The sequence below is a fragment of the Eubalaena glacialis genome, chromosome 10 (assembly GCF_028564815.1).
Source record: "Eubalaena glacialis isolate mEubGla1 chromosome 10, mEubGla1.1.hap2.+ XY, whole genome shotgun sequence".
NCBI lineage: Eukaryota > Metazoa > Chordata > Mammalia > Artiodactyla > Balaenidae > Eubalaena > Eubalaena glacialis.
The window spans coordinates 95656275-95681097 of NC_083725.1; the positions used below are offsets into that span (position 1 = coordinate 95656275).

At 37.1% G+C, this 24823-nt stretch overlaps 1 protein-coding gene across 1 annotated transcript; it reads left to right on the forward strand.

The window, feature by feature from the left end:
• The first annotated feature begins 8532 nt into the window (after positions 1-8532).
• EIF3M (eukaryotic translation initiation factor 3 subunit M) lies at positions 8533-24819 on the forward strand. The gene is made up of 11 exons (XM_061201549.1): positions 8533-8669; positions 11108-11240; positions 12052-12190; positions 12470-12593; positions 12749-12843; positions 17640-17723; positions 18864-18963; positions 19592-19673; positions 23191-23334; positions 24116-24176; positions 24626-24819. The coding sequence occupies exons 1-11, from the start codon at positions 8628-8630 to the stop codon at positions 24744-24746; spliced, it is 1125 nt and encodes a 374-aa protein (XP_061057532.1). The 5' UTR covers positions 8533-8627; the 3' UTR covers positions 24747-24819.
• The last annotated feature ends 4 nt before the right edge of the window (positions 24820-24823 follow it).

A 24823-nucleotide genomic window follows, 5' to 3' on the forward strand; every position in this document is an offset into this window, starting at 1 on the left:
TGGAGGAATTTGTCTTCTGGATTCCCCCTCAAGGGATATGGGAATTAGAAGGCAGGAAATCATAACAAGTATGTCCAAAAAGTGATAGGTAGCCAAAAAATATGAGAAAGTCCACTACAGCATACTTCTTTAGCTGTTCAACATTAATATGTCATTATTTTAAACTTAATAACAACACATGAACAATCACAATAAAATTCTCCTATTGATCATAGTGCAAATGTCCCTGATGCAAATAAGAACACTCTCTCTCTGTCCCAAAGGGAGACAATCTAAAAAAAAATCTCATCCAGGTACTGTATCCAGCTGAATCTTAGCTCTCTGGATGATGTGCAGGTCCAGATATGACACCTCAGGGTCCCCTGACCTTAACACTAAAAGATAAGATAACTGCCCCCTATGTATTGAATACACAATAGAAAAGGAGCAGGAATGCAGTAGTAACTTCAGTTCAGGAAAGAGAATAGGAAACGTTGCAGCCATAGGAAATATCAAACCCTGTATTCTGGCAGTGAGGAGGACTCCGTGCCTTGGTGGTGGTATAAGATCTGGTTCTGCCCTCTGGAGGAATCCTCCTGGTCCATTATTATCCATGGCCTCGTGGATAATAGGCCATGGATAAGGGCTTTAGAAAGGATGCCCTTCCTGGGGACCTCACAGGACCCTCTCAGTCTACTTCTAATAAGTGTGAGTTTAGGAACCTGGGGTGGCTTAAGGGGTTGAAGAGTTATAGGCTGTTGCTAGACAAGTCTGGAATTTCTTTGACAACATACTGTTGTGAGACAATTTTCCTTGAGTTTCTTGTCTCTCTAATATCTTATATGCAGAGGCACTGATCACCCTTTGTCTCAGACTATCTTTTCAAGAGTGTTTGTGTAGAAAACAGCCTTGGAAGATAGAGATAGTGTTTCCCTCCAGAACAAAGGGCAAACATGCTTACAGTCATTATAAACTATTTGGGCTCCCTAAGCTCAGGGTTACTTTCCTGTAACGTGCACATCTGACACACATCTGGGCCCATCCACCCCATCTTTTGAGACTTTGCTGAAAGTGGCAAGGAGTAACCAGAATATGTCAACATGGATTATATCTACTCTTTCCCCCAACAACAACATAAAATATCATGGTTTATGTCCCAAGAAATAAAAGAAGACAGTTTTCCATGGAGAATGTTTTGACATCACTTAAAAAGGTTCATGCTGTTTCTAAGCCTGAAAAGTCTGGGTCCTCATTGTCAAATCCTTACTTCTTTCCGTAAGTCAATACCATACTTTAGGTTCTCTTGTTGGAAGCACTCTACTTCTGGTACCAAATCTGCTTGGTTAAATTGGCTCCAAGTAACTAAATAACACTGATGTATAGTGGCTTAGACAAGTAAGGTGTGAATTTTCCCCACAAAGCTAGAAATCTAGAGTTCCCCAGGGCTGAAAGGGTGGTTCCATAGTGAACCAGGACCCAGGTTCTTCTAGCTTTCTACTCCAGCCTTTTAGCAAGTGAAATTCATCCTCAGCTTGCTACCTTGTGGTTGCAAAGTGGCTGCTCCACCTCCAGCTTCATGTCTACAACCAAGGTAGCAAGAAGCGGAAAGGCAGAAGTTAAGTATGCTTCCATTCAAAGAACTTTTGAAAAAGCCCATGTAACAACTTTCCTGTCATTTTATCAGCCCAAAGATATCACATCCTCACCCCCAGCTGCAAAAGAGGCTGGGAAACACAATTCTTTAGGTAGGCATGATGCCATACTGAACAAAAGAAGGGTTCTGCTAGTACAGTAAAAAGAGAAAACATGTATTGGATACGTTACTAGCAATGTCTGCCACAGCAATTAATTTTTTAAAAATTTAAGTGCTATGTAGGACAAATAAATATACCTTTAAGCTGTATCTGTGCTGCAGATTCTCTGAGTACAATCTCAGAGAATTCATGGCCAGATAGTGAAAGTGAAGGTAAGAGAACATATAGGAGACAACTTCAACAGTCCAGACAAGAAATGATGAGGGTCTGAATCGAAAAGTTAATCAAAAGGGTAGAAAAGCTGTTCAGAGTTGGGGGAAAATAGTGCCTCCCTATTTCTGACGTTTCCTTCCAGGTGAAGAGAGCTCTACAGTGTCCGTTTTGACACTTGTGGTTTCTCCATACCTTTACCTCCCTCTGCCCAATGGGCAGGTGAGTGATTTCTCTGATCAGTACCTGTGGGAAGAATAACTAGGAGTATTTCAGGTCCACCATTTTGCACTAGGGAGTGGACCCCCCCGTGGAGAGCAGCCTTGCGCTGGAAACTGGAGGTTTCTTTCCCTACTGGCCTTGTGTAGTGGGGAACCAGTCCATCACTGCCTTTTCTCCTCTTGGCCACAGACAGCATGAGTTCTATCCTCCTCCACTGTGTAAGTCTTACCATATCGGAGGCCTTCCTATCCAGGAGGCTAGGTGGATAAGTCTTCCACATTCTGGAGTTGAGGTTTACCCAGCATATTTAGTTAACAGGTCAAAAGCCACACCATATGATCTATCTCTATCAACAATGAAGATGCTTCTTCTTCCCCCATCTGCCTCTCCTGTATATTATTTATTTCTTTTTAAAAGCAGCTCTGTTGGTATAATTCACATATCATACACTTCACCCATTTAAAATCTACAATTCATTCATTTTTAGTATATTCACAGAGTTGTGCAACCAGCACCACAATCAATTTGGGAACATTTTCATCACTCCCTAAAGAAACCTCTTACCCTTTAGTTATCATTCCCCCTTCTCCCCCTTCAACCCCTTCCCCTCCCAGCACACCACCAACAGAATCATACAATATGTGTTGCTTCTGGCCTCTTTCACTTAACATAATATTTTCAAGATTCTTTCATGTTGCAGCATGTATCAGTCCTCCATTCCTTTTTATTGCCAAATAATATTCCATTGTATAAATATACCACATTTTGTTTATCCATTCATCAATTGATGGACATTTGACTAATATGAATGTTTTTGGCTATTATGAATAATGCTGCTATGAACACTTGTGTATATGTTTTTGCATGGACATATATTTTCAATTCTCTTGTATATATGCCTAGGAGTGGAAATTCTGCATCATACGATAACTCTATGTTTAGCCTTTTAAGAAACTGCAGACTGTTTTCCAAAGTGGCTGTACCACTTTACATTCCCATCATCAGTGTATGAGCGTTCGCAAATTCTCTACATCCTCATCAACACTTGTTATTGTCTATCTTTTTTATTGTAGCCATTCTAGTGGGTGTGAAAGGGTATCTCGTTTTGGTTTCGATTTGCATTTCCTCAATGGCTAATGAATGCTCTTCTTCTGACCTGGATGATAGTTACATGTATATGTTCACTGTGATAATTCATCAAAGTATACAGTTATGATTGGTGCATTTTTCTGAACATGTTACACTTCAATAAAAAGTTTATTTTGAAAGCACATATTCCACATCAGGTAAAGACTTCTTATATTCTATTTTTAAAATGAAATCATTACCAAGCAACAAAAAAGGAGACAAGAGCAGCAGCTTTCGAGTGAGACAGACCTGGATAGGAATCCATGCTGACTGATGCTCTGTGTCTCAGGCTGGCAAAGCTGCCTAACTCCTCTGAGCCTCTGTTGCTTCATCTTTCAATAAAATTTTAAAAATAATAATACCTCACAGGATTGTGGTTAGTGCAGCTCATATAGGAGCTAAAAATCATGTTTTTTCCAAAAATGTAAAAATTATTAGCTCATAAAACTACTATTGCATTCACATGGTTTGCAGTTGATACGCCTCTTGACTAGTGCAGTAAGATTTTCCCTCTGGTATAGACATGTCTTTCTGAAATCATTTTAAAAACATAAATGATGAATGTGTCTTCTTTGGATTCAACAGATTTATGAATGTTTCAATAATCGGCTATGTCATGTGAAGAAGTTAACCTTATGAATTTGGGGAAGTTAATTGGGAAGATTAATGTTTTCTAATGGTCAAAGTGTTTGAGATTTAAAGCACTGTATTAGTTCCACTGCTGAATCTACAGCTCAGGTGCAATATATTTCAGTAAGCCACCAATTAACTGGCTTAAACATTAGTTGTTTCACCTGCAAAGTCACTATAATCATATGTTGTATCACTAGTATAAAATTTAATTATTAGTTATAAATCTCTGAGACCCTAAGATGATGGTTGCTTTGTAAATTCAGTGTTATACCACAACAGCACTAAGAGAGATTACAAGATTCCCACCATAAACACACATTACAAAAAGTTGTTAACTTACACTTACATAAACTTTTTATTTACAAAATTATGACTTTAGATTTCAAACTTTTCTCTCTGTGTCAATCAGGATTAGATTCAGTTGTATATGAGAGAAATCCTATATAATGGTAGCTTAAATGAGATGGAGGTTTATTTTTTTCTTATGTAAAACAAGTCTAGAGGCAGGCAGTCATGGGCTGTTACTGACTGCATCTTCCTGATGTCATCAGGGATATAGGCTCTTCCATCTTTCCTTTCCATTATCTTGGCTTCTACCTTTAAGGCCACATCTTGGTTTTAGTTTGGTTACTGCAACTCCCACCATCAAGTACATGTGTTCTTAGGCAGCAAGGAGAAAGAGAAAAGGACAAAAGAGGCTGGGTCTGCTCCTTTTATAGAGCTTTCCCAGAAGCTCCTCCCAATATTTCCATTTACATATCATTGGCTACCCCAGCCATAATAAGGCTGATAAATTTAGTTGCATGGAAGCGTTCATTGCCACACCTACACTACAGGGAGGACTTGCTACTAAGGAATAAGAAGATGGATAGCAGGCTGACAAGTAGCAGTCTGTGCCACACTTTTTTCCCCCACTCTTTTCCATGTCTTTCTAGAATGTTGTAATCATCTAGTTTTCATTCAAAATTAAAAGTTAAAGCAATGATGGATATCATTGCTTTATATCTGACATATCAAATATATGTCAATTTAGTTAGTTAACTTTTATGATATCATTCACTAATATAACAAATATTTATTACTCTTTCTTTGTATCAGCCACTTCCATAAGCAAAGGAATGAAATAATGAACACATTCCCGCCTTCTCAAAGCTCCCAGGATATTGATTCAGTAAAAGGACGATGATTAAGTATTATAAATAATGCCCATTTCGAATGGGTTACCCTTTAAAATATAGCATTACTATTTAGGTAATCAACTACATGTACTATTTTAGTAGAAAAATATACTTTTATTTATCAGATGAATAATTCTATAGTTTTGAGATACTTGATATATACTTGAAGACAAATTTTGGATATCAATATCATGCAACACATTCTTCTTGCAAAAAAATGTAGTTTTTGTCCAATGATAAAATTTCAGGTGAATATATTAATATGGTCCTTTCACATAAGATAATTAAAAATATAGCTAAATCCAGGTTTTCCAGAATTTTTAATCAGAAAGAACAAGGAGATATTACTAGAGGGAAAGCAGACAAAATAAACAGTAAAGGAAAACTATAAATATTTGGTTGTATTTTTCAGGTTAAAAAAATCAGCTAGAGAATATTGTCTTTTAGAAAACAGGGGACCTGTTCAACATCTTGGTACTAATTCATTTTTTGAAAGTGCCTAGATATGTTTTTAAGAAACTCTAAGAATATGATACAATAATAACAGGTTGCTATTGTGGCAGTATAATTGACAACTCTTATTTTATTGCCTTTAACACACCAGTTGGCCTGTATTTTATTTCGGGCACAGGATCAAGTTGAAATTGGCTAGCTCAAATTTCAGCTGGCTCCAGATTTCTTCAACTGGCTCCAAACTTTTTTATCTGAAACATTTGGAACATATGGAACATGCCATACATAGAAGAATAGACAATATTTCTTGTACCACTTGTCTAAGGGAGATTTGCCTCCTTTAAAAAGGAAAAAAAAAGTCCACAGAACACTTATTTTGTTTAACAAAATAGAGCTAAGATTTTTTGATTCATTTAAAAACCAATTAGATCTGAGATATTATTTTTAAATGAATATTAGTCCCCCTCATCCAGGCAATGACAATCTATAGTGCTGCCACTTAAGATTAGTTTGTATTTTCTAGAGATTTATATAAGTGGAATCATACAGTATGTCTGGCTTCTTTCACACAACAAATTATTTTGATTCATCCATATTGTTACATGTATCGATAGTTCATCCTTTTTTTTATTGCACAGCAGTATTCCATTAATGTGAATATATAGCAATTTGTTTATCCATTCACCTGTGGGTGGTTTTTTTTTTTTTTTTTGGCTGGGCTGTGCGGCTTGCAGGATCTCAGTTCCCCCACCAGGGGACCAGGGATTGAACCCAGGGCCACTGTAGTGAAAGACTGGAATCCTAACCACTAGGCCACCAGGGAATTCCCTTCTTATTGAGTTTTGAAAGTGCTTTATATATTCTGGATACAAGTCCATACCAAGATGTGTAATTTGCCAATGTTTTCTCCTAGTCTGTGGCTTGTCTTTTCATTCTCTTAAGTGTCTTTCAGAGAGCAGAAGTTCTTAATTTTGATGAAGTCCAATTTGCCAATTTCTTTTCATTCATGGATCATGTCCTTCAGAGATGTATCTAAAAAATCTTTGGTCACAAACCCAAGGTCACAAAAATTTTCGTCCGTGTTTTCTCCTAAAAGTTTAATTAACAGTTTTAGATTTTATATTTAGGTCTAAGATTCATTTTAAGTTCATTTTTCCATATGGTAAAAGTACGGATTCAGTTTCATTTTTCTCAAATATGAATATACAATTGTTCCAGCACCATTTGTTTAAAAGATTAAACTGCCTTTGTATCTTAGGCAAAAATCAACTGACCATGTGTAAGTCTATTTCTGAGCTCTCTTTTCTCTTCCTTTGATCTAATTGTCTACCTTGATGTCAATATCACACTATCTTGATTACTATTACCATTTTGCATTCCTACCAGCAATTTATCAGAGTTCCAGTTGCTCCACATCCTTATTAGGACTTGATATTGTTTTTTTTAAATTAGCTTTTGTGGTAAGTGTGCAGTGGTATCTTATCATGTTTTTGATTTGCATTAAAACTGGGTTGTTCTCTTTCTTACTATTGAGTTTCCCATCTTTTTTTTTTAAACTTAATTTTCCCTAATTTCCTAAACAATAACCATCTTGGGTGCGTATCAAGGCCTCCATGTTGTTTTTCTTGCTTTTTCCAATAAGAAGCAAGCTTGCAATTACTGCAAGTAGATAGTCTGCCCCAGAATGTTAGAAGGCATTGGCTTGAATTCAGGCCAAACTTTGGAGTCCCCTTGAGTTCCTCTTTCTCTCACACCCCTTACCTGACCTGTCAGTAAATCTTATCAGTTTTACCATCGAGAATTCAATCAATTTCTCACCACCACTCCACCATCTTCTCTTGCTCTGTCTCTGTAATAGCTTTCTAACCAGTTTCCCTACTTGGGCCCTTGCTCAACTTATATCATTTTGCAACACACCTGCCAGAGTGATCCTTTACAAAAAAAGTTGTTTGACCTCCTCACTCCTCTGCTCAAAACCTGTTAGAGGCTTGTTAAAGTCAAAACCAAATTTTTTATTATAGCCTACAAGACCATGATCTGGCCATAGCTATCTCATCTCCTATTCCTCTCCTCCTCAAATCCAGCCCACAGACTTCCTTGCACCTGCCTCAAGTCCTTTCCTTGCTGTCTTCTGCATGAAAAGCTCTCCTGCAGATTTCTCCATTGGTACTTTCCTCATTTCCTTCACTTCTCAATGACATGTGCGCCATTTTCTTTGCTCACTCTATCTAAAATGGCATGCACGCACACTCATACACACACCACCCCTTTCTCTGTTGTTTTACTGGTGCTAATTAACATGTTACATAACTATTGAATAACAGCTAATACATCCAGAGTTCACCGTGTTTTAATTGCTTTATATATTAATTTACTTAATCCTCAGAACAACACCATGAGTTAAGTACTTGATCTAATTTTTCCAGAGGAACCTGGAACGCAGCGGTTAAGCAACTGCCCCGAATCACACATCCATCAAATGGTGCAGCAGGGATTCCATCCCAAGAAATTCGATTCTGGAGTCTGTGCTGTAAAACACTACGCCATTCAGGGCTGCGTTTCTAATTACTTTGTACTGTTTGTGTTCTGTGTGCCCCCAATGGAATATAAGCTGCACGTGGGGGAGCTTATTTTGAAAACTGCTATCCCCGGGGTAGAGAGCACTGCCTGCTTGCTAGCTAGTCCCTCAATAAAGGCTGAAGTGTGGGTTAAATTATAACTCGAAAAAACATCGCCCCAAAATTTCAAAACGGTAGGTGGGCACCGTGAGGCGCAAGCGGGGCGATAATACGGAACACAGACCACACCCCAACTACCAGAGTTAGAGGCGACGAGAGACCACGCAGGAAGATGGCCCCTTGGGCTCATCCCGCCTCCGCCTCCGCCCCGCCCCAGCCAGAGCGCGCGCTGCGATTGGTCTCCGTGGCTTCGCCCGCCCTGGTGACCCCGCCCCGCAAGGCCCGCGCAGGCTGACCCGGAAGCGGTTGTGAGGCGCCGCCGCGCGGCCCAGCTCCTTTTTCCGGTCGGCGTGGTTTGCGAGCCGAGTGTCCGAAGTGCTCCGGCCGTCGCCATGAGCGTCCCGGCGTTCATCGACATCAGTGAGGAAGATCAGGTGTGCTCCCGGACGGCTGATGCCGCCAGGGTGGGGTGTAGGGGAGGCTCAGGAGTGTGAGGGGCCGAGTCGCGGCCGGGCCGGGGCCGGGCGAGCGGGACGCCCGGGAGCCGAGAGCCGCGGTTCAGTCCTCCACACCCCGGAGTGGGGAGGCCGCGAGGCAGGAGCGCGCGTTCCTGGAGGCCTGGGGTTGCCCGCCAGCCAGCACTCCCAGTGCTGGGCCCGAGGCTTGACGGCCAGCTTCCTGGTCGGCGTCGGGACTCTTCCAGCCTGGAGTCACTTCTGTCTGTCGACACGGTACTTTTTGACTCATTGAGAAGGGTATCTGCTTCCGTCCTCCAAATGCAGCCACATCCGGAGTGGGAGGTGGCGAATCTTTAGACGGCGTAAGCAGTTCAGGGAAAAATAATTTGGTACTAAAGATCAAAATGGCTTTATTATTATGTGACCACAAGGGCACAGGTGACGCCTATTTTATACATAGGCCGTATTTTATATTCTTACTTGAGCAGGAGTGAGAGTTCTGTAACCTGAAAGCATAACGTCAATTCCACCCTCATACTTTGAGGCATACACTTGAACAATCTTAATATTTTTAAATTTTCTGTTTGGGGTTTGCTCTTTGGTTTGCATGGCTCATGCTTCTCATTTTCCCCATAACAAAAGTTAAACTTTAGTTGGTGGGAGTTAAACTAAACTTGAAATGATTTTCTCTAATTTTGCAGAACTGAAAACTATTCTGTGAAGTCGTTAAGGGTTGTCATTTTGTATTGTTCTGCTACTCCACTAACATGGAAATTTTGGTTTCGATAGAAAATATCAATACTAGTGTAAGATAACTTTTAGACTTGCAGATGTGATTTTTTTTTTTTCCCTTGGTAGAAATGCAGACCTTCAGTCCTGAAGACCAAAGAAAGAAGGGGAAAGAAAAATGGGGGAACAAAAGGCTAGGGAACGAGTTGAGCATAATTAGAAAAGAAGATGTGGAAGGAAAAAAAAGCCTATCTGAGTAGGAATGGAATCACATTATCAGCAACTGGCTATTAGGTGACTGAAAAAAAGTGTTTGGTTTTTTTTTCTAACATAGAAGAGGGTTTGTAGATGCAGGAAGTTCTTGTCATTGATTATATTAGTTTTAAAGTGTCATTTCTAGTTAGGTTATGCTAATGTTCTTGTTTCACACTGGCCATTTCTTTTGGGTAAATAGGTGACTGCTTCGGGAGTTAAACTTTGGTCATTTTCTCTGATTAGAGTTAAGTGGCGTTCAGAGTCCTTGTTTCCTTTTCTTTGCTTTTACCACTCCATAACCACCTGTGGCCAGTAAGGATGACAGATGAAAACAATAAACTGTTGATTGAATAGTTTGTTTTGTGGGTACAAAACAGAAACTGAACAGATGCCTTTGGGGGGGTAGGGGGGACCATACCATGTTTCCTTCATAGAGAAATATGCAGTGATATTTTTGTGCACTCTGATATGGTGAGGTTTGTTTTATGAAATCTTGTTTATAATACCAACTCATGTGAAGTTACTGTGTTATCTGAAAGGATAGCACCATCAGAGCAACAGGTTTAATACACTTAGGTAGCCAGATATATTTGTGGGTTTAGAAATGTGATGCCTACATATTTGCTAATGGTATCCCTACATCTCCATTTCAGTTCTTCATTTTATTATCTTAAACACTTTGCATTCATGTGTGGTTGCCATAAATACCAAGTCCTCAGAAGAATAAGTTGTTAAATGTTATATATGTATTAGAGTAGAAAATATCTAAATACCTGGATGTAGTACTATAGTTATGTTTTTATAGGTCCAAAAGTGCTTTCTGATACAGGTATGCATTTTAAAAGAGTAATTACATCATAGATGCAATTTGATAGAAACATTTTATTCAAGGCGACATTCAAAGGCATCACCTTTTTATCTTTGTGTCTCCCACAGCGCTTATCTTAGATAGGTCCTCAAACATTTAATTAACAAATGATTACTCTCTTGCCAGGGTGATGTCTGTAACTTTTTAAAGTATTGTGTTATGTAGACCTGAGATCAATAAAACTTCTTTAAAAGAAATCAGATCAGTTATTCCCTTCCCCCATTCCCCCCCCCAAAAAAAACCAAAAAAGCTTTGGGTTATATTAGAAAGGTTTTTGCTGTATACTGGAAGTCCAGCAGGATATATAGGTGATATGAGAGAACTTTGACAGTGATCAGTGTGGGTCATAGTGGGTCTGTGTAGCCACTTGTTGAGGAAAACCTGTGGGGCTGTGATGGTGGGCGAGCTGGGGGAAAGGCACTTTAACATAATTAAAAGTTATCATTAAGTGCTGTGTTTACATTTTATTTTTTTAAAAATACGTCAGAATGTTTTGAGATCTTGTGTTTTGTGATTCATAGTTTGTTTTATAGATACATAGCAACCCTATTTGATTCAACAGGCTGCTGAGCTTCGAGCTTATTTGAAATCTAAAGGAGCTGAAATTTCAGAAGAGAACTCAGAAGGTGGACTTCATGTAGATTTAGCTCAAATTATTGAAGCCTGTGATGTATGTCTGAAGGAAGATGATAAAGGTTTGTCTTTAATTTTTTGTAATATTATTTACTAATCATAGAGGACCTACTTTTAAAACTTTCATGTGAATTATATTTGTTTTGTTTTAGACCTTAGAACTCTTAAGCACTGTTGTTTTTAATCTTATCTGCACACACTTTCAGTTTATTCTCATCTGTTATACTCATGAAATAAGCCTATTTTGATAAAACATCTTTTTTACATGTTTTTTGAGTGTTATTGGACTCGGTAAATACTGGTAATTTCAGAATGAACTGAAGGAAAAAATGAAACTCTTCATAAGATTTAGATTAATATGAGATGGGATACAATTTCAGGTAACCTAAAAGCTGATTTAATTATTTGGCTGATTCCCTATTTATTGAGATAAAATGGGAAATTTTGAAAATTGGGAGTCCTAAAATCTCTAGTTAAGGTTTGAGATTAAACTTGGTGTACGATTAGCATCTTGCTAGTAAAAATCGAAACTGTATACTACATAGACATGTAAATCAGTCTTCTGTTTTACTGGTTGAAAACCAAATCTTGGGTAGTAACTTCCTTCTTCTTTAATAAAATGTGTGAGTTGCTTTCTGAATGATAACTATACAACAGAGCTGGTTTAGTTTGAGTTCATGTGTACTATGTTTTTTAGTATAATGCACACCATTGAAGGAAAAGTGTTCTTTAGAACTGCTTTACAGTAGCCAGGGAACCTTTTAAGTGTTTTATGTTTAATGGTCTTTGGTGTATTAAAACACTGGAAATACATGTTTAACAAGATACATTAAATATTATAGTATCACTGTTGTGTCATCCGTACATGTGTAGATGTTGAAAGTGTGATGAACAGTGTGGTATCCCTCCTGTTGATCCTGGAACCAGATAAGCAAGAAGCTCTGATTGAAAGCCTGTGTGAGAAACTGGTCAAATTTCGGGAAGGTGAACGCCCATCTCTGAGACTGCAGTTGTAAGTTAAGAACTGGAAGAGGCTCAGTTTTTCAAGGGGCTCTTCATGTTACTGTCATTTAATGGTTAAAAGCAAGAATTCTAGAACTTGACTGTCACCTGTGACTTTTATTGGTGGTGTGTCTTTGGACAAGTCACTTTCCTGTGCACCATTTCCCTCCATGTAATGTGACGTTCTTAATAGTATCCCTTTCAAGTTTGTTGTCAGAGCATATAACCTCAATTTAGTCACCATAGTTACTGATCTCCAGCATTGTTTTATTGTTTGTTTGTTAACCAGGCTAAGCAACCTTTTCCATGGGATGGATAAGAATACTCCTGTAAGATATACAGTATATTGCAGCCTCATTAAAGTGGCAGCATCTTGTGGGGCCATCCAGTATATTCCAACTGAGCTGGATCAAGTGAGTTTTCATGTGAAATACTTGTTCTGCTTATAAGAAGTATAGTTTTATAGCTCAAATAAGAAGCAAATATGTCTTCTAAATGTTATCTTTTAAATTGTGAAAATATGTTCACTGTGTCACTAAATTTTCTCCTTTTGTCAATCCCGTTGTAGGTTAGAAAATGGATTTCTGACTGGAACCTCACCACTGAGAAAAAACACACCCTTTTAAGGCTACTTTATGAGGCACTTGTGGATTGTAAGAAAAGGTATTCAGAATTAATGTACTGACTTAAAACATAATGGCAATATAAGACTTTTTTAAGGACAGGTAGGATAAGTGATTTTGCTCTACTTCGTTCTCTAAGGAGTTGCTATAAATTTCACCTACTAAATTAAAGATAACTGCAAAGTTTAAAATAGTCTTTCCCATCTTTAAACTTTTTAAAAAGCAAAACTTGCATTTGTTCTAAAAATGGTACAACTGTTAATCCCAAAGCTGTGTGTAACATTAGACTAAGTTATTTAATGGTGCTTTGATGTCTTAGTACAGGGTAGTGCTATCACTTTTGTTTAATGGTGGTGAGGGTCTATCAGTCAGAGTTTCCCATAGTCAAAGTCTCTTAATATAAACAGTGCCCCTGAGATGAAACTTTGCAATAGACTGTACTAAATGGTCCTTAATTGCACTTTTGCGAGGTGTTGAGTTTCTAAGGCTTGTATTCGCCCAGCAAACTTCATGCCCAAAATATTTATTCTTCATCCAGTTTATGGATGCTTCCAAATGATATATTTGGCCCAGTTTTTAGAATTAGGGTTGAAGGATAATCCTACCATTTTGACCTGGCTTTTCCATTTCTCTTTTCACATAGTGGTTAAAAACTTTTAGGAAGAGTAATCAGTCTTCAGTTTAGTTTTATTGCCCAATTTTTATAGTTGCTTTCAGTGCTAGGGTGTTTAATATATTAGAGACGATCAATAAGATTAATGTTTCTGTTATGTTAAAGTAATGTAAAGTTTTTGCAGATCATTTACATTTAACAACACAAGAGGAAATTATAGTTTTGTTGTGAAAGTTGCAGCGTTTTATTATAAAAGAAGTTAAGCGGGGAATCTTGCATTAATAGCCTATTTCATTTTGTATCAGTGGCTACTGTCTGTTACATGCTAGCACACTTGTGGCAGCATTCTAGCCAGTTGTCAGTAACTGTTAAGAGTAGGTAGTTTTATATCGGACAGTCTCAAATGGGGAGGGCATAAAAGCTATTGGAGAAAGAATCCATATTTTAATATATGCTATAAATGTGCAGGCTGTGGAATAAAACTACTGGGATTTCAAACCTTGGCTTTCCTACTTGTATATGACCCTAAATAAATCTCTGTACCTCAGTTTCCAACTTCAGAGTGGAAATAGTAGTAGTACTTACCTCATAAGGTTGTTGAAAAGATTAAATAAGCTAATGTACACATGAAGTTCTTAAACTAGTGGTTTCATTATTGAGAAAGCACTCAGTAAATATTGGATATTTTATTCCTGTCATTATCCTTTTCATTTTTTCAAGCTCATCTTTAAAAAGTTAGACTTTTTTCTGGTACAGTAATTTAAAATGGTGAGTGTTACTGTTTTCCCTTTGAATGGCTAGTGCTTGTCAGAGATGATGGCTACTCATTGGATGATTTCTCTGATTGCCGTTTAGTAGATCCTCAGTCTTTTCTGCGTAAAAAGGAAATAGCTAAGGTAATGGTCTAAAGAATTACAAAGCTAATTCTCAGAGAAATTGAGATAAGACATCATTACCCATCTTGTGCTCTCCTAGACATACCCTAATGTTAACATATTAGGAAGTATCTGCAGCATTTGTCACAGGTGATCACTGTTTTCTTCTTGAAACACTTCCTTCAGTTGGCTTTTGGGGCACCTGTCTAGATTCTTGGCTTCATTCACACCTCATTTGTGGCTCCCTCCCTTCTTCGAATCTGCTCAATTTTTACCTCATCAGAAAGGCCTTCTCTGACTATCTGTAAAAATAACAGTATTCCCCTACCCTCGCATTGCTTTTTTTCCCCTCATCCCTATTTTATTATCGGCTCCACTACACTTATTACTAACTGACATACTATATTTTTATGTTTATTATCTGTCAGTCCCCTCTAGAATGTAAGTTTCCCAAGGGTAGGAACTTTTTGTTCATTACTAGAACAGTGTCTGACACGAGTAGGCACTTAGTATATAAGTGCTAAATGAATATTTCTGAAAAATGAACATGTTGCAAAAGCAGTGGTTGTAAGAAACAGTGACTTAAGGCAATATGAAGTGGTGGTTTATGGAACTAGAGTGTATGCCCTTCCCAGAGGCATTCAACCCGGGCTTCTCTTCTGAGCTTCAGACCCTTATGTCCAACTGTTTTCTACCTGGTTCTACTTAGATGTGGCCCATAGTTGCCTCAAGCTCAATGTGACCAAAATGAATTTATCATTTTCCCCCTCTAAATTAGTTTCTGTTTTCCTAAGCAAGACATGTTGAAGTGGTCTTCTGTTTATTCTCTCTACAATAGTTTTGTGAAACAAAAATTTCAGCCTATCATTCTTTAGGTTTACATTTTCTTTAGCATACAGTACAGAATTCTTAGTTTGGCATATAAGTCCTTTCTGACATGGGCTCCTGTTTATTGCAGTAGCATGGGCTTGGTGAATGTGATAATAATCCTCTTGCCGTTTTTGTATGGTGCAGTGACAAACCACAAAAACTTTGTCTCCTTTATATGGATATTCCCTCCCTCCATTTCTCTCCCCCTCTCTCCTCTTTCTCACATACACATGACCTTATACCCTTCCTCTTGGTATATCATACCCTAGACATAGTGAACCTGTGTCAGCTGCAAAAGCACCATGCTCTTTCCCAGTCTGGACCAGAGGCTGGTACCTGTTTTTATATGGCCTACAAGCTAAGAATGGTATTTACATTTTTAAGTGGTTGACCAAAAAAAATCAAAAGAAGGAGGATATTTCTTGAAATGTGACCATTATATGAAATGCAAATTTCAGTGTCCATAAAATTTTATTGGAATGCACCCATACTTACCATTTATGTATCATCTATGGCTGCTTTTGCCTAGACTTGAGTAGTTGCGGCAGAAACCAGGTGGCCTGCAAAGCCTAAAATAATTACTGCCTGGTGCTTCATGGAAAGTTTGCCTATGCTTGGTCTAGAACTACACTCAACTCCTTTCCTCTGCCTGAAATGCTCCTCCCATATTTACAGCACCCTCCACTTTTATCATGGCACTTCACACGCTTGGTTAAAAGGTTTATGAGGTTTTAGGCTCAGTGAAGGCTAGGAACCTTGTCTGTCAACCATTGTATTCCCAATTGTTGGTAGTGATGGGCCCTGAGTTGATGAATGCTACCTACACTTAAGGAACTAGGGAAGGATGGTTATTCAAATTTCTGTCATGCTGCTGATTTAAATTTTAAGATTTGGTTTTTGTCTAGTACACAGAAAATGGTCGTTTTTTTGTTGTTGTTTGGTTTTTTGTTGGTTTGTTTGTTTCTGCTTCTAAATAGAATTCTGAGAGTTGCCTTGCCCTCTTAGTAAGAATGCTTACATTTATGGGTGCCCCCTTCATGATTTTGTTTATATTGGTGGTTGATGAGTGCAAATTGTGTAATATCTTCTGAGTCCTCATTATATGTCAGATATTGTGCACTTTAAGTGGACCATTTTATCTGATCTTTGTGAATTCAGATTTCTTTAACTGATAAGATGTATTAGACTGAAGTATACTATGGTTGCTAAAACTGGAAAGTGTGCCTGTGCTTGCAGTGTGGCACAAGATAATTTAATTGAATCCTGGCTTTGTGGGAAGTTTTAGAATATCATTTAACTTTTTAAAATAAATGGTATAGCTCTTACTGATTTTACCCAGGTTGAATCCAGATGTGGGGGGAAAGAAGGTCTTTTAGAAAACGAAAAAAGGGGGTGGGGAACTGTTTCTCCTACTTAGCAAACTTAAGCTTTCTGTAACTGGCTGAAGATTCATCAGTTTAAAGGAAGAAATGAAGGGTGAAGATAAACATTTACAAAGAGTTCAGATTGAGAGAATGCATTTAATTATTTTGTACTTTTCACTGCAGTTAAAATTGATCATCTACATAATTCTAAGGATGATTCAATTGGAAGGATATCATTAGTGGAGTTATTTAAATATCTGGTGTTGGCTCAACTTCAGCTGTACTATCCTAACAGTTTCTCAGACACAAAACCTTTTTCTCACCTAGGGCTTTTTTTAAAAAAATAAGTTTATTTATTTATTTATTTTTGGCTGCATTGGGTTTTCGTTGCTGCGCGCAGACTTTTCTCTAGTTGTGGCGAGCGGTGGCTACTCTTCGTTGTGGTGCACGGGCTTCTCGTTGCAGTGGCTTCTCATCGTGGAGCACGGGCCCTACGTGCACAGGCTTCAGTAGTTGTGGCACGTGGGCTCAGTAGTTGTGGCTCGCGGGCTCAGTAGTTGTGGCACATGGGCTTCGTTGCTCCGCGGCATGTGGGATCTTCCCGGACCAGGGCTCGAACCTGTGTCCCCTGCATTGGCAGGCGGATTCTCAACCACTGTACCACCAGGGAAGTCCCTCACCTAGGGCTTTTATACCTGGTCTTCTCTCTGCCTGGAAACTCATCCAGCCCCCACCTTCTACCTCTAGTACGTTTCATGGCCAATTATTTTACATCCTTTAGATCTCAGCTTACATGTCATTTCCTCAGAGAGAGACTTTCCTTGCTCATTCTATATGAAGTAGCCTCCTCTTTCCTGTCTCTGCTCTTGTTACTCTATTACATCACCATTTATTTCCTTTATGGCACTTAACTTGTTAGTTGTTATTTTTCCTTAGTTGTCTCTCTTTCCTACTAGAAGGAAAGTTCCATGACTTTTTCCATAGTGGAGGACTGTGTCTCTGGGTCACCATTGTATGTATCATCAACACAGTACCTGGCACTTAGTAAATATTTTTGAATGAATGGATAGCAGTAATGATACTGTGAAATTCCTAAAGCTGTATTTCTTTTTAGTGATGCTGCATCAAAAGTCATGGTGGAATTGCTAGGAAGTTACACGGAGGACAATGCTTCCCAGGCTCGAGTTGATGCCCACAGGTAACGTTAAACGCAGTGTTCCAATGATGGCTGTCAGCAGGGTAGAGGTGAGCTACTCCGTTCAGTCATATAGCTGAAGTCATGTTTGCATCTACCAGTGATCCAAAGCCATTTGATACCATGTGCGCCATGAGGATTCTAATGTAGATACCAAAATTCAAGATTTGGTATTGAAAGAAACCAAAGAATGCATGTGAAATAGCCACATGGTGTTTGCTGTTTGGGGTATTGCTGCAGTGGGGGTTCCCAACCTGAGTAGTAGAACCTAATCTTGGGTTGATTTTATCTTAATATTAAGGTACGTAGATGGGGAAAGGCTGGTGGCTTTCTGTAAAAATTAGCCCATTGCTAATGGGAATAACTGCTTCAAACAGTCCTAGATCTATTTAGTAGCAATAAGAACAGAGTCAGTTTTTTAAATCTATGAAATGGAAATTATGATAACTTCTTTATAGGGTTATTCCATCGTTGATAAAATGGGCATGATAATACTATATGTCTCTCAGGGTGCTGTGAGGATGAAATGAAGTAATACATGTTAAAGCACTTACCTTAATGTCTGGCATAAATAGTAAAATACTGCTGCTGTTTTATTCTTTGATTACTTTGGTGGTGCTTTCTCTCCAGCTGTGTTTTTGTCTACGAGTTAACTATTTTTTAAATTTTATTTATTTTATTTTATTTTGGCTGCATCGGGTCTTATTTGCGGCACGTGGGATCTTCATTGCTGCATGTGGGATCTTTCGTTGTGGCGCACGGGCTTCTCTCTAGTTGTGGCACGTGGGCTCTGTAGTTTGCGGCACACGGGCTCTCTAGTTGAGGGCACAGGCTTAGTTGCCCCGTAGCATGTGGGATCTTAGTTCCCCAACCAGGGATCAAACCCGCAGCCCCTGCATTGGAAGGTGGATTCTTAACCACTGGACCACCACTGGAAGTCCCTCTACGAGTAATTTTATTAAAATGCACATCACGGATAGATTTATTGGCCTGTTTTAAGCCCAGTTTTGTAGCTTTTTTAATGCAGTGTATATTGAACTCATAGGTATTTTACTTAATTGAATATATTTTGCAGTCTGCAAAGGCAGTGAAAAGTACCTGAATTTCAAGACTCTGAGCTTGGGTTTTTGTTTTCTAATTAAGGTGTATTGTGCGAGCATTGAAAGACCCAAATGCATTTCTTTTTGACCATCTTCTTACTTTAAAACCAGTCAAGTTTTTGGAAGGCGAGCTTATTCATGATGTAAGTAGTTTATCCTTAATGTTAAAAATATTCTTTTCTCCTAAATCTAACATACTGAACCGTAACTCTACTTCTTTGTATTAATGAACATGACTCTTAGAGAAATCTAGAAAGAGAAGAACTATATTCATTTTTGTATCAGGACCAGACTGAAATTTAGGACTAGCATGTAGCTTTTCTCCAACCACCGAACACACTCCTGTTCTTCCTCCCTTTCCTTCATTTCACTTGCCTGGCCATTATGAACTTAGAGAATACAAATTCCTTCTTGTATATAGTGTCAACTATCCCCAATTAGAAAGATAAATCTGATATTTAAAAACAGATGAATGTACTTTTCAAGTGCAATTATAAATACATTTTGGATTATTTCTATTTGTACTATGTCATTTCCACCGTCTTTTGGGGTAGATCGTTTAGAGGACACTGTATTTACTGATTCTTTCATCTAAGTGAGTTTTAATGAAAGCAAATTTAGATGGTAATTTGATCAAACAGATTGAAATTTCTGCTTGAAGGAAATGTAGAGTCTTGTTGCTGGGAGTCAATGTCTTAAAAATATCTTGAGTATAAATCTTAATTGTATATTGAATATTGTATCTTTGTCTTTTTGTGTTTATCTGTATAGCTTTTAACCATTTTTGTGAGTGCTAAATTGGCATCATATGTCAAGTTTTATCAGAATAATAAGGACTTCATTGATTCACTTGGTAAGTTTTGGGGATTTTTCTTTGGAGGGGTAGAGAGAGAGATAGGAATGAAAGATCCAGCAAATATGATCATAGCCTTATGTGTAGGTTACCCTAACCAGTGGTGTAAAAGATCTTATTCCTTAGATGCTCGGTGATTTACATTTTTGGTACTTCTTTTAAAAAGCCATAGTCACATTTGTAGCAAATAGCTTTTTTCCTTCTAATATAGTCTTTTATACTTGGTTCTCCCCCTCCCCCCATTAACAAATTATAGAAGTATATATATACTGTGTTGCTAAGCACATCTGCGTGAAGCTGTAGATGGAGTTAGAAATGGAGTTGTGATTTTGTGTGATAGGAGAAGCTTTCCTAACTACGGTTTGTTGAAGACAGCATAGTAAGTTTAAGGTTTATGATTTTATCTTGGAGTTTTCTTTCTAGACCAACAGAGTTCAGTAAATGTTGCCGAATTGAATCTTATTCTCATAGAGCAAACTGCATAGTATATATTCAGTATTTTCCTTCTGGAGCATGTTTTTATCATGCTAAAATTAAAAAGGGAAAACTTAGAAAATCTGTAGTTGAACAGGTTTAAATTGTTCTAAAACTACCCGTTTTTTGAGAGTGAAGTCAACTGAAGCTAAGGTGCTTTGTTTTTCTACTGGGCAATAATCAGAACACATTAGAGGCTAGTTATATTTTCCATATTAAAATTGAATTTAGTTTTCCTGGTTGGTTGAAGTGTAGATAAAGAATACATTTATAATCTACTTTGATTATACTATTAGTCCTCAATTTGGTAATCATTAAGTCCTGTCACCTGTAAATTTTGTGCAGCCATTGGAATTGGGAAGATTGAATTATTCTGAACATAATAAGGCGTTTGAAATACACCAAGATAAAGTAGATGCAAGTGTGTTTGTGTTGAATGCTTTGCCAGGTGCACTAGACCCAGAAAACCACATTCTGTCCCAGTTAATTTGTTTCATGGCATGAAGCTATGTGATGGAATGTTAATGTCAGCAACCTCTTTATTTACGCACCAAAGAAAAAGGAGTAGTAATTAACACTTTGACACTCCCCCATTGATGTGTAATTGACTGTTTCAAAGGAGCACTGGTTCATAAGCTATTGCATGCATTAAAATTACGTTTTCTATATTGCAGCATTTTAAGACAGGGGTCAGTGACAATGCAGAAACTGCTCAATGATGCACATTTTTTTATTACTGCATTAAGGTTTTGACATAGCAGTAATGAATAAATGTTTCCATAAAATTAGATTTTTTTATAACTTTAAAATTGAAATATGACACAGAACACTGTGACTTCCTCTTTGAAGGTAATGTTCTACTTTCATGAAACAAAGCACAGCTTCCTACAAGTCTAAACTCAGACTTCACTAGCTTAATAGTTTGATTTTGAGAACAAGAATCCTAAAGGCTTTAAGTTTGGTTCTTTTTTTACTTTAAACATCAGTTTGAAATGTTTTTAAATGCAGGTTTCTATGTGTTAGATCATGGTTTTACATAATTCATTCTAGAAACAATCTTCATTCCTCTTAAGTTTTTTGATTTACGGTAAGCTTGTCACTGCACAGGGTGTAGCAGTAAAACAAATCTAATTTCAAGAGTATTTTAGATTATACATTAAAAATTTTAGGAGTTTCTATCATTTTATCATATTAAAAGAGGACTAAAATATGTCCATTGAACTGGTAACGTTAAGGAATTTTCTTATATTGCCAGATATTGAGAAAAATCTTTAGTATTCTCTGTAATAGAAAAAACATAATAGAATTTCTGTGCAAGCCAGAAATCAGATTCCCTATTTTGCCTCTTGTTTCTCGCAATCTGTGCAAATTAGCAACCATTTATTGGAAATTTGTTTGTGAAAGATGTTTTGGGGAAAACATCTTACTAAATGTTTATTTTTGGTTTTTAGATGTATTAAACATTTATTACAGCTGAAAGTCTGGTTACAAATGTCTAGGTTCCACAGGTGGCATCAGTTTATCTCAGAACACTTTATCAACACTGACAACTTGGGCCAACAGTAGCACTATCTTGTGTCAACTGAATTGCCCTAACATGTCCACATGTAATCTGGTGTTACCCAGTTGCTACCTTCTGGCTTCGGAAAGTTAATCAGCATCTAATTTGCATTTGTTAATTAGGGTTAATGTGCACTAATTGATTTTTTGATGCTTGTAGATTTCCATTAAACCTGGTTAGCAGTACTTACTTGGGTACCTCATTCATTTGAGTTATGGTGATCATGTTTTTGTTGAATCTCTGCCAAATAGAAAGCCTGCATCATAATTACAGCTAATTAACAGACAATTATGTCCTATATTAATGGGCTTCCTTAGTCTTCTGCTAATATTCTGAATGTTATAAATTTCAAATTTATTTATGGAGTGCTTAGAACTTTTTTTAACAGTACAAACTTGAGGCTCTTAATTACTAGAGGGTACGTGATTGGTCATTTGCTGAGTCAGAAGTTGAAAGTTCAGAGAAAAGGAACATGTTAAGTATTTCTAAATTAACTTTAGAAACTTGTTTTTATAATTAAGAAATAGCATGTTTGTGTGTTATAATTCAGCTTCTATTTAGGAATAGGTAATTTGGATATTCAGGATTTGTAGGTATTTGTATTTCTAGTTATTTGTTTTATAAATGAACTTATTTCCTAGGCCTAGTACTGCCACCTTGTTACTAATAAGTAAATCACTTAATCTCTTTACTCCTCAGTTTTATTGTTTTTTTAAAGTGAAAGGATGGGGACTGGGTAATTCATTGTTCCTTTAAGGTTTAACAGTTGTTTGTGATCCGAATAATTGTAGCAGAATGTTTTATTAGAAATTATAAGGCAAAATTTGATTATTTGTACAGTTTTTCTACTTTTGCCTCAAAAAGAACAGGTATCACTGTTAATTTTATCTAGTACTAATCATTTTAAACCTATAAATGTTAAATACACTTTCACAGTTTTGATTTTTAAGTATTAAGTCCAAAGTGGCCTAAAGGGAAATGGAATATTTTCATAAAATATTAAAATATTTTAAAACTCCATGTTTGCCAGTAACATGGACACAGAACAAATAGTAAGTAGATAAGGAATCTTGTGTTTAAATGGAGGGCTATTAATAAAAGTTTAATTCAATTAAATAAGAATGTTCTTACGAAATGTACTTTGTATACTTATCTCCTAAAATATATAAATAAATATTTAAAATGTAAAATGTATAAAACTTAGGGCCTAGAGATACCATTTTATAGCTTATTCTTAACTTTGAATCTATCACCTGTGGCACTGAAGCAATAAAGAAATGTAGTTATAGAAAAATAATTTTAAAGGCTCCATAATTTAATTATGGGGTTAGTTTATGGTTTGTAAATGTAAGAAGCTTTGCGAAAATTACTCTGTATAAGTACCCAAACACAGTGACTTCCACGATTTTACACGAGAGTTGTAATCATGCAGGACTGTAATTAGTATGGATACTCATCTGGCTTCACTACTGTGTTACTCAGGCCTACTACATGAACAGAATATGGCAAAAATGAGACTACTTACTTTTATGGGAATGGCAGTGGAAAATAAAGAAATTTCTTTTGACACAATGCAACAAGAACTTCAGGTTGGAGCTGATGATGTTGAAGCATTTGTTATTGATGGTAAGGCAATTGGAACATTTTCGTTTTTTCCTAGAATTTCCCTTCCTACCCCATGAAACATAAGATTTTTAATCTTGAAACTGAGCTTAGTAGATTAGCAGATTATATTTGTAGCAGAGTGAAAGTTCAGTGGAAATATAAATTGCTATGTGGTTTTTGGTGTGTGTCTATTCCTTGAAGTCATGTAGAACAAAGGCCTTTAGGCAGTATATCATAGTGGTGAAGAGCCTAGGTCTTCCTCTGTGAAACAGGAATGTAGGAATTAATTTGTGGTTGTGAGGGTTAAATGAATTAATGCAGGTAAAGCACTCAGCTCAGTACCTGGCACATAGTAAATGATCTGCAAATATTAACCATTACCAATTTTTTATGATTGGCCTAGAAATAGTACCTTCTTCCTCAATAATTACATTATAAAGTGGTTTAACTGTTAATTAGGATTTTTAAGATTAATAAAATGTATTATAATATCTTAAGAAACTAGCCCCGTTCCCCCCCCCCCCGCCCCCATGTGATTTCAGAGAACACCAGAATTCTTAATAAAAACCGTATGTGATATTTAATATAGATAGGTGCAGCAACCAGAGGACAAATTCATGGCCTTCCTTTTGGTTGCATCACATTGCTGGGCTAGTTATTAAATTCAAAGAGCCAGTTTGTAAAATAATGTTGGAAAACTGTAAAGTTTTATTATGGCTTACTTGGTCACAGTTTCATACCTTAGGCTGTTTTCCTTGGGAATATTCCATATAACATGTCATGTAAAACATCTTTTTTTCAGCGGTAAGAACTAAAATGGTCTACTGCAAAATTGATCAAACCCAGAGAAAAGTAGTTGTCAGGTAAGACACTTAATACTTTGCAGCATTTTGTAGAACAATTTATTCTATTTCACTTAAATGTTTAGAGAACCAAGGTGGTGTTAGCAGTTGACTGTAGTTAAATAGTTGCTATTTATCATAATTTTATTAAAGTTCAGACTAAATGTGATCAGCTTATTTAATGAAAGAGTCCTATTTTCCAGCACATTTCATTTAATGGCTCAGTACTGGCTAGAATATTAATGACTTCCGTGTCTGGTTTATGTAGTTCAGGAAAATAGATGGTTTAGGATCAGTATGGCAAATAAAGGTTTTTTAAAAAATAAGCTTTTAATCATTCTTACAACTCTACATTATGTCTTCTATGTATATTTAACCTTGCTTTTAACTAGATACAAGTGTGTAATATTGTAAAAAAAAATACCAGAGGATAAAAGGTTGAGTAATAACTTTGTTTTTAATTTTTCCAGTCATAGCACACATCGGACATTTGGAAAACAACAATGGCAACAACTCTATGACACACTTAATGCCTGGAAACAAAACTTGAACAAAGTGAAAAACAGCCTTTTGAGTCTTTCAGATACCTGAATTTTTATGCTATATAATTTTGTTCTTTTTGGAAACTCTAAATCATAGTAAAACATTATAGCCTGAAATCTGACTAC

Bases quoted from the DNA above. Each gene is read 5' to 3' on its own strand.
- EIF3M (XM_061201549.1), top strand. From the start codon at position 8,628: ATGAGCGTCCCGGCGTTCATCGACATCAGTGAGGAAGATCAG. The intron at 11,241-12,051 runs GTTTGTCTTTAA...GTACATGTGTAG, and splicing joins TCTGAAGGAAGATGATAAAG to ATGTTGAAAGTGTGATGAAC. The intron at 24,177-24,625 runs GTAAGACACTTA...TAATTTTTCCAG, and splicing joins CAGAGAAAAGTAGTTGTCAG to TCATAGCACACATCGGACAT.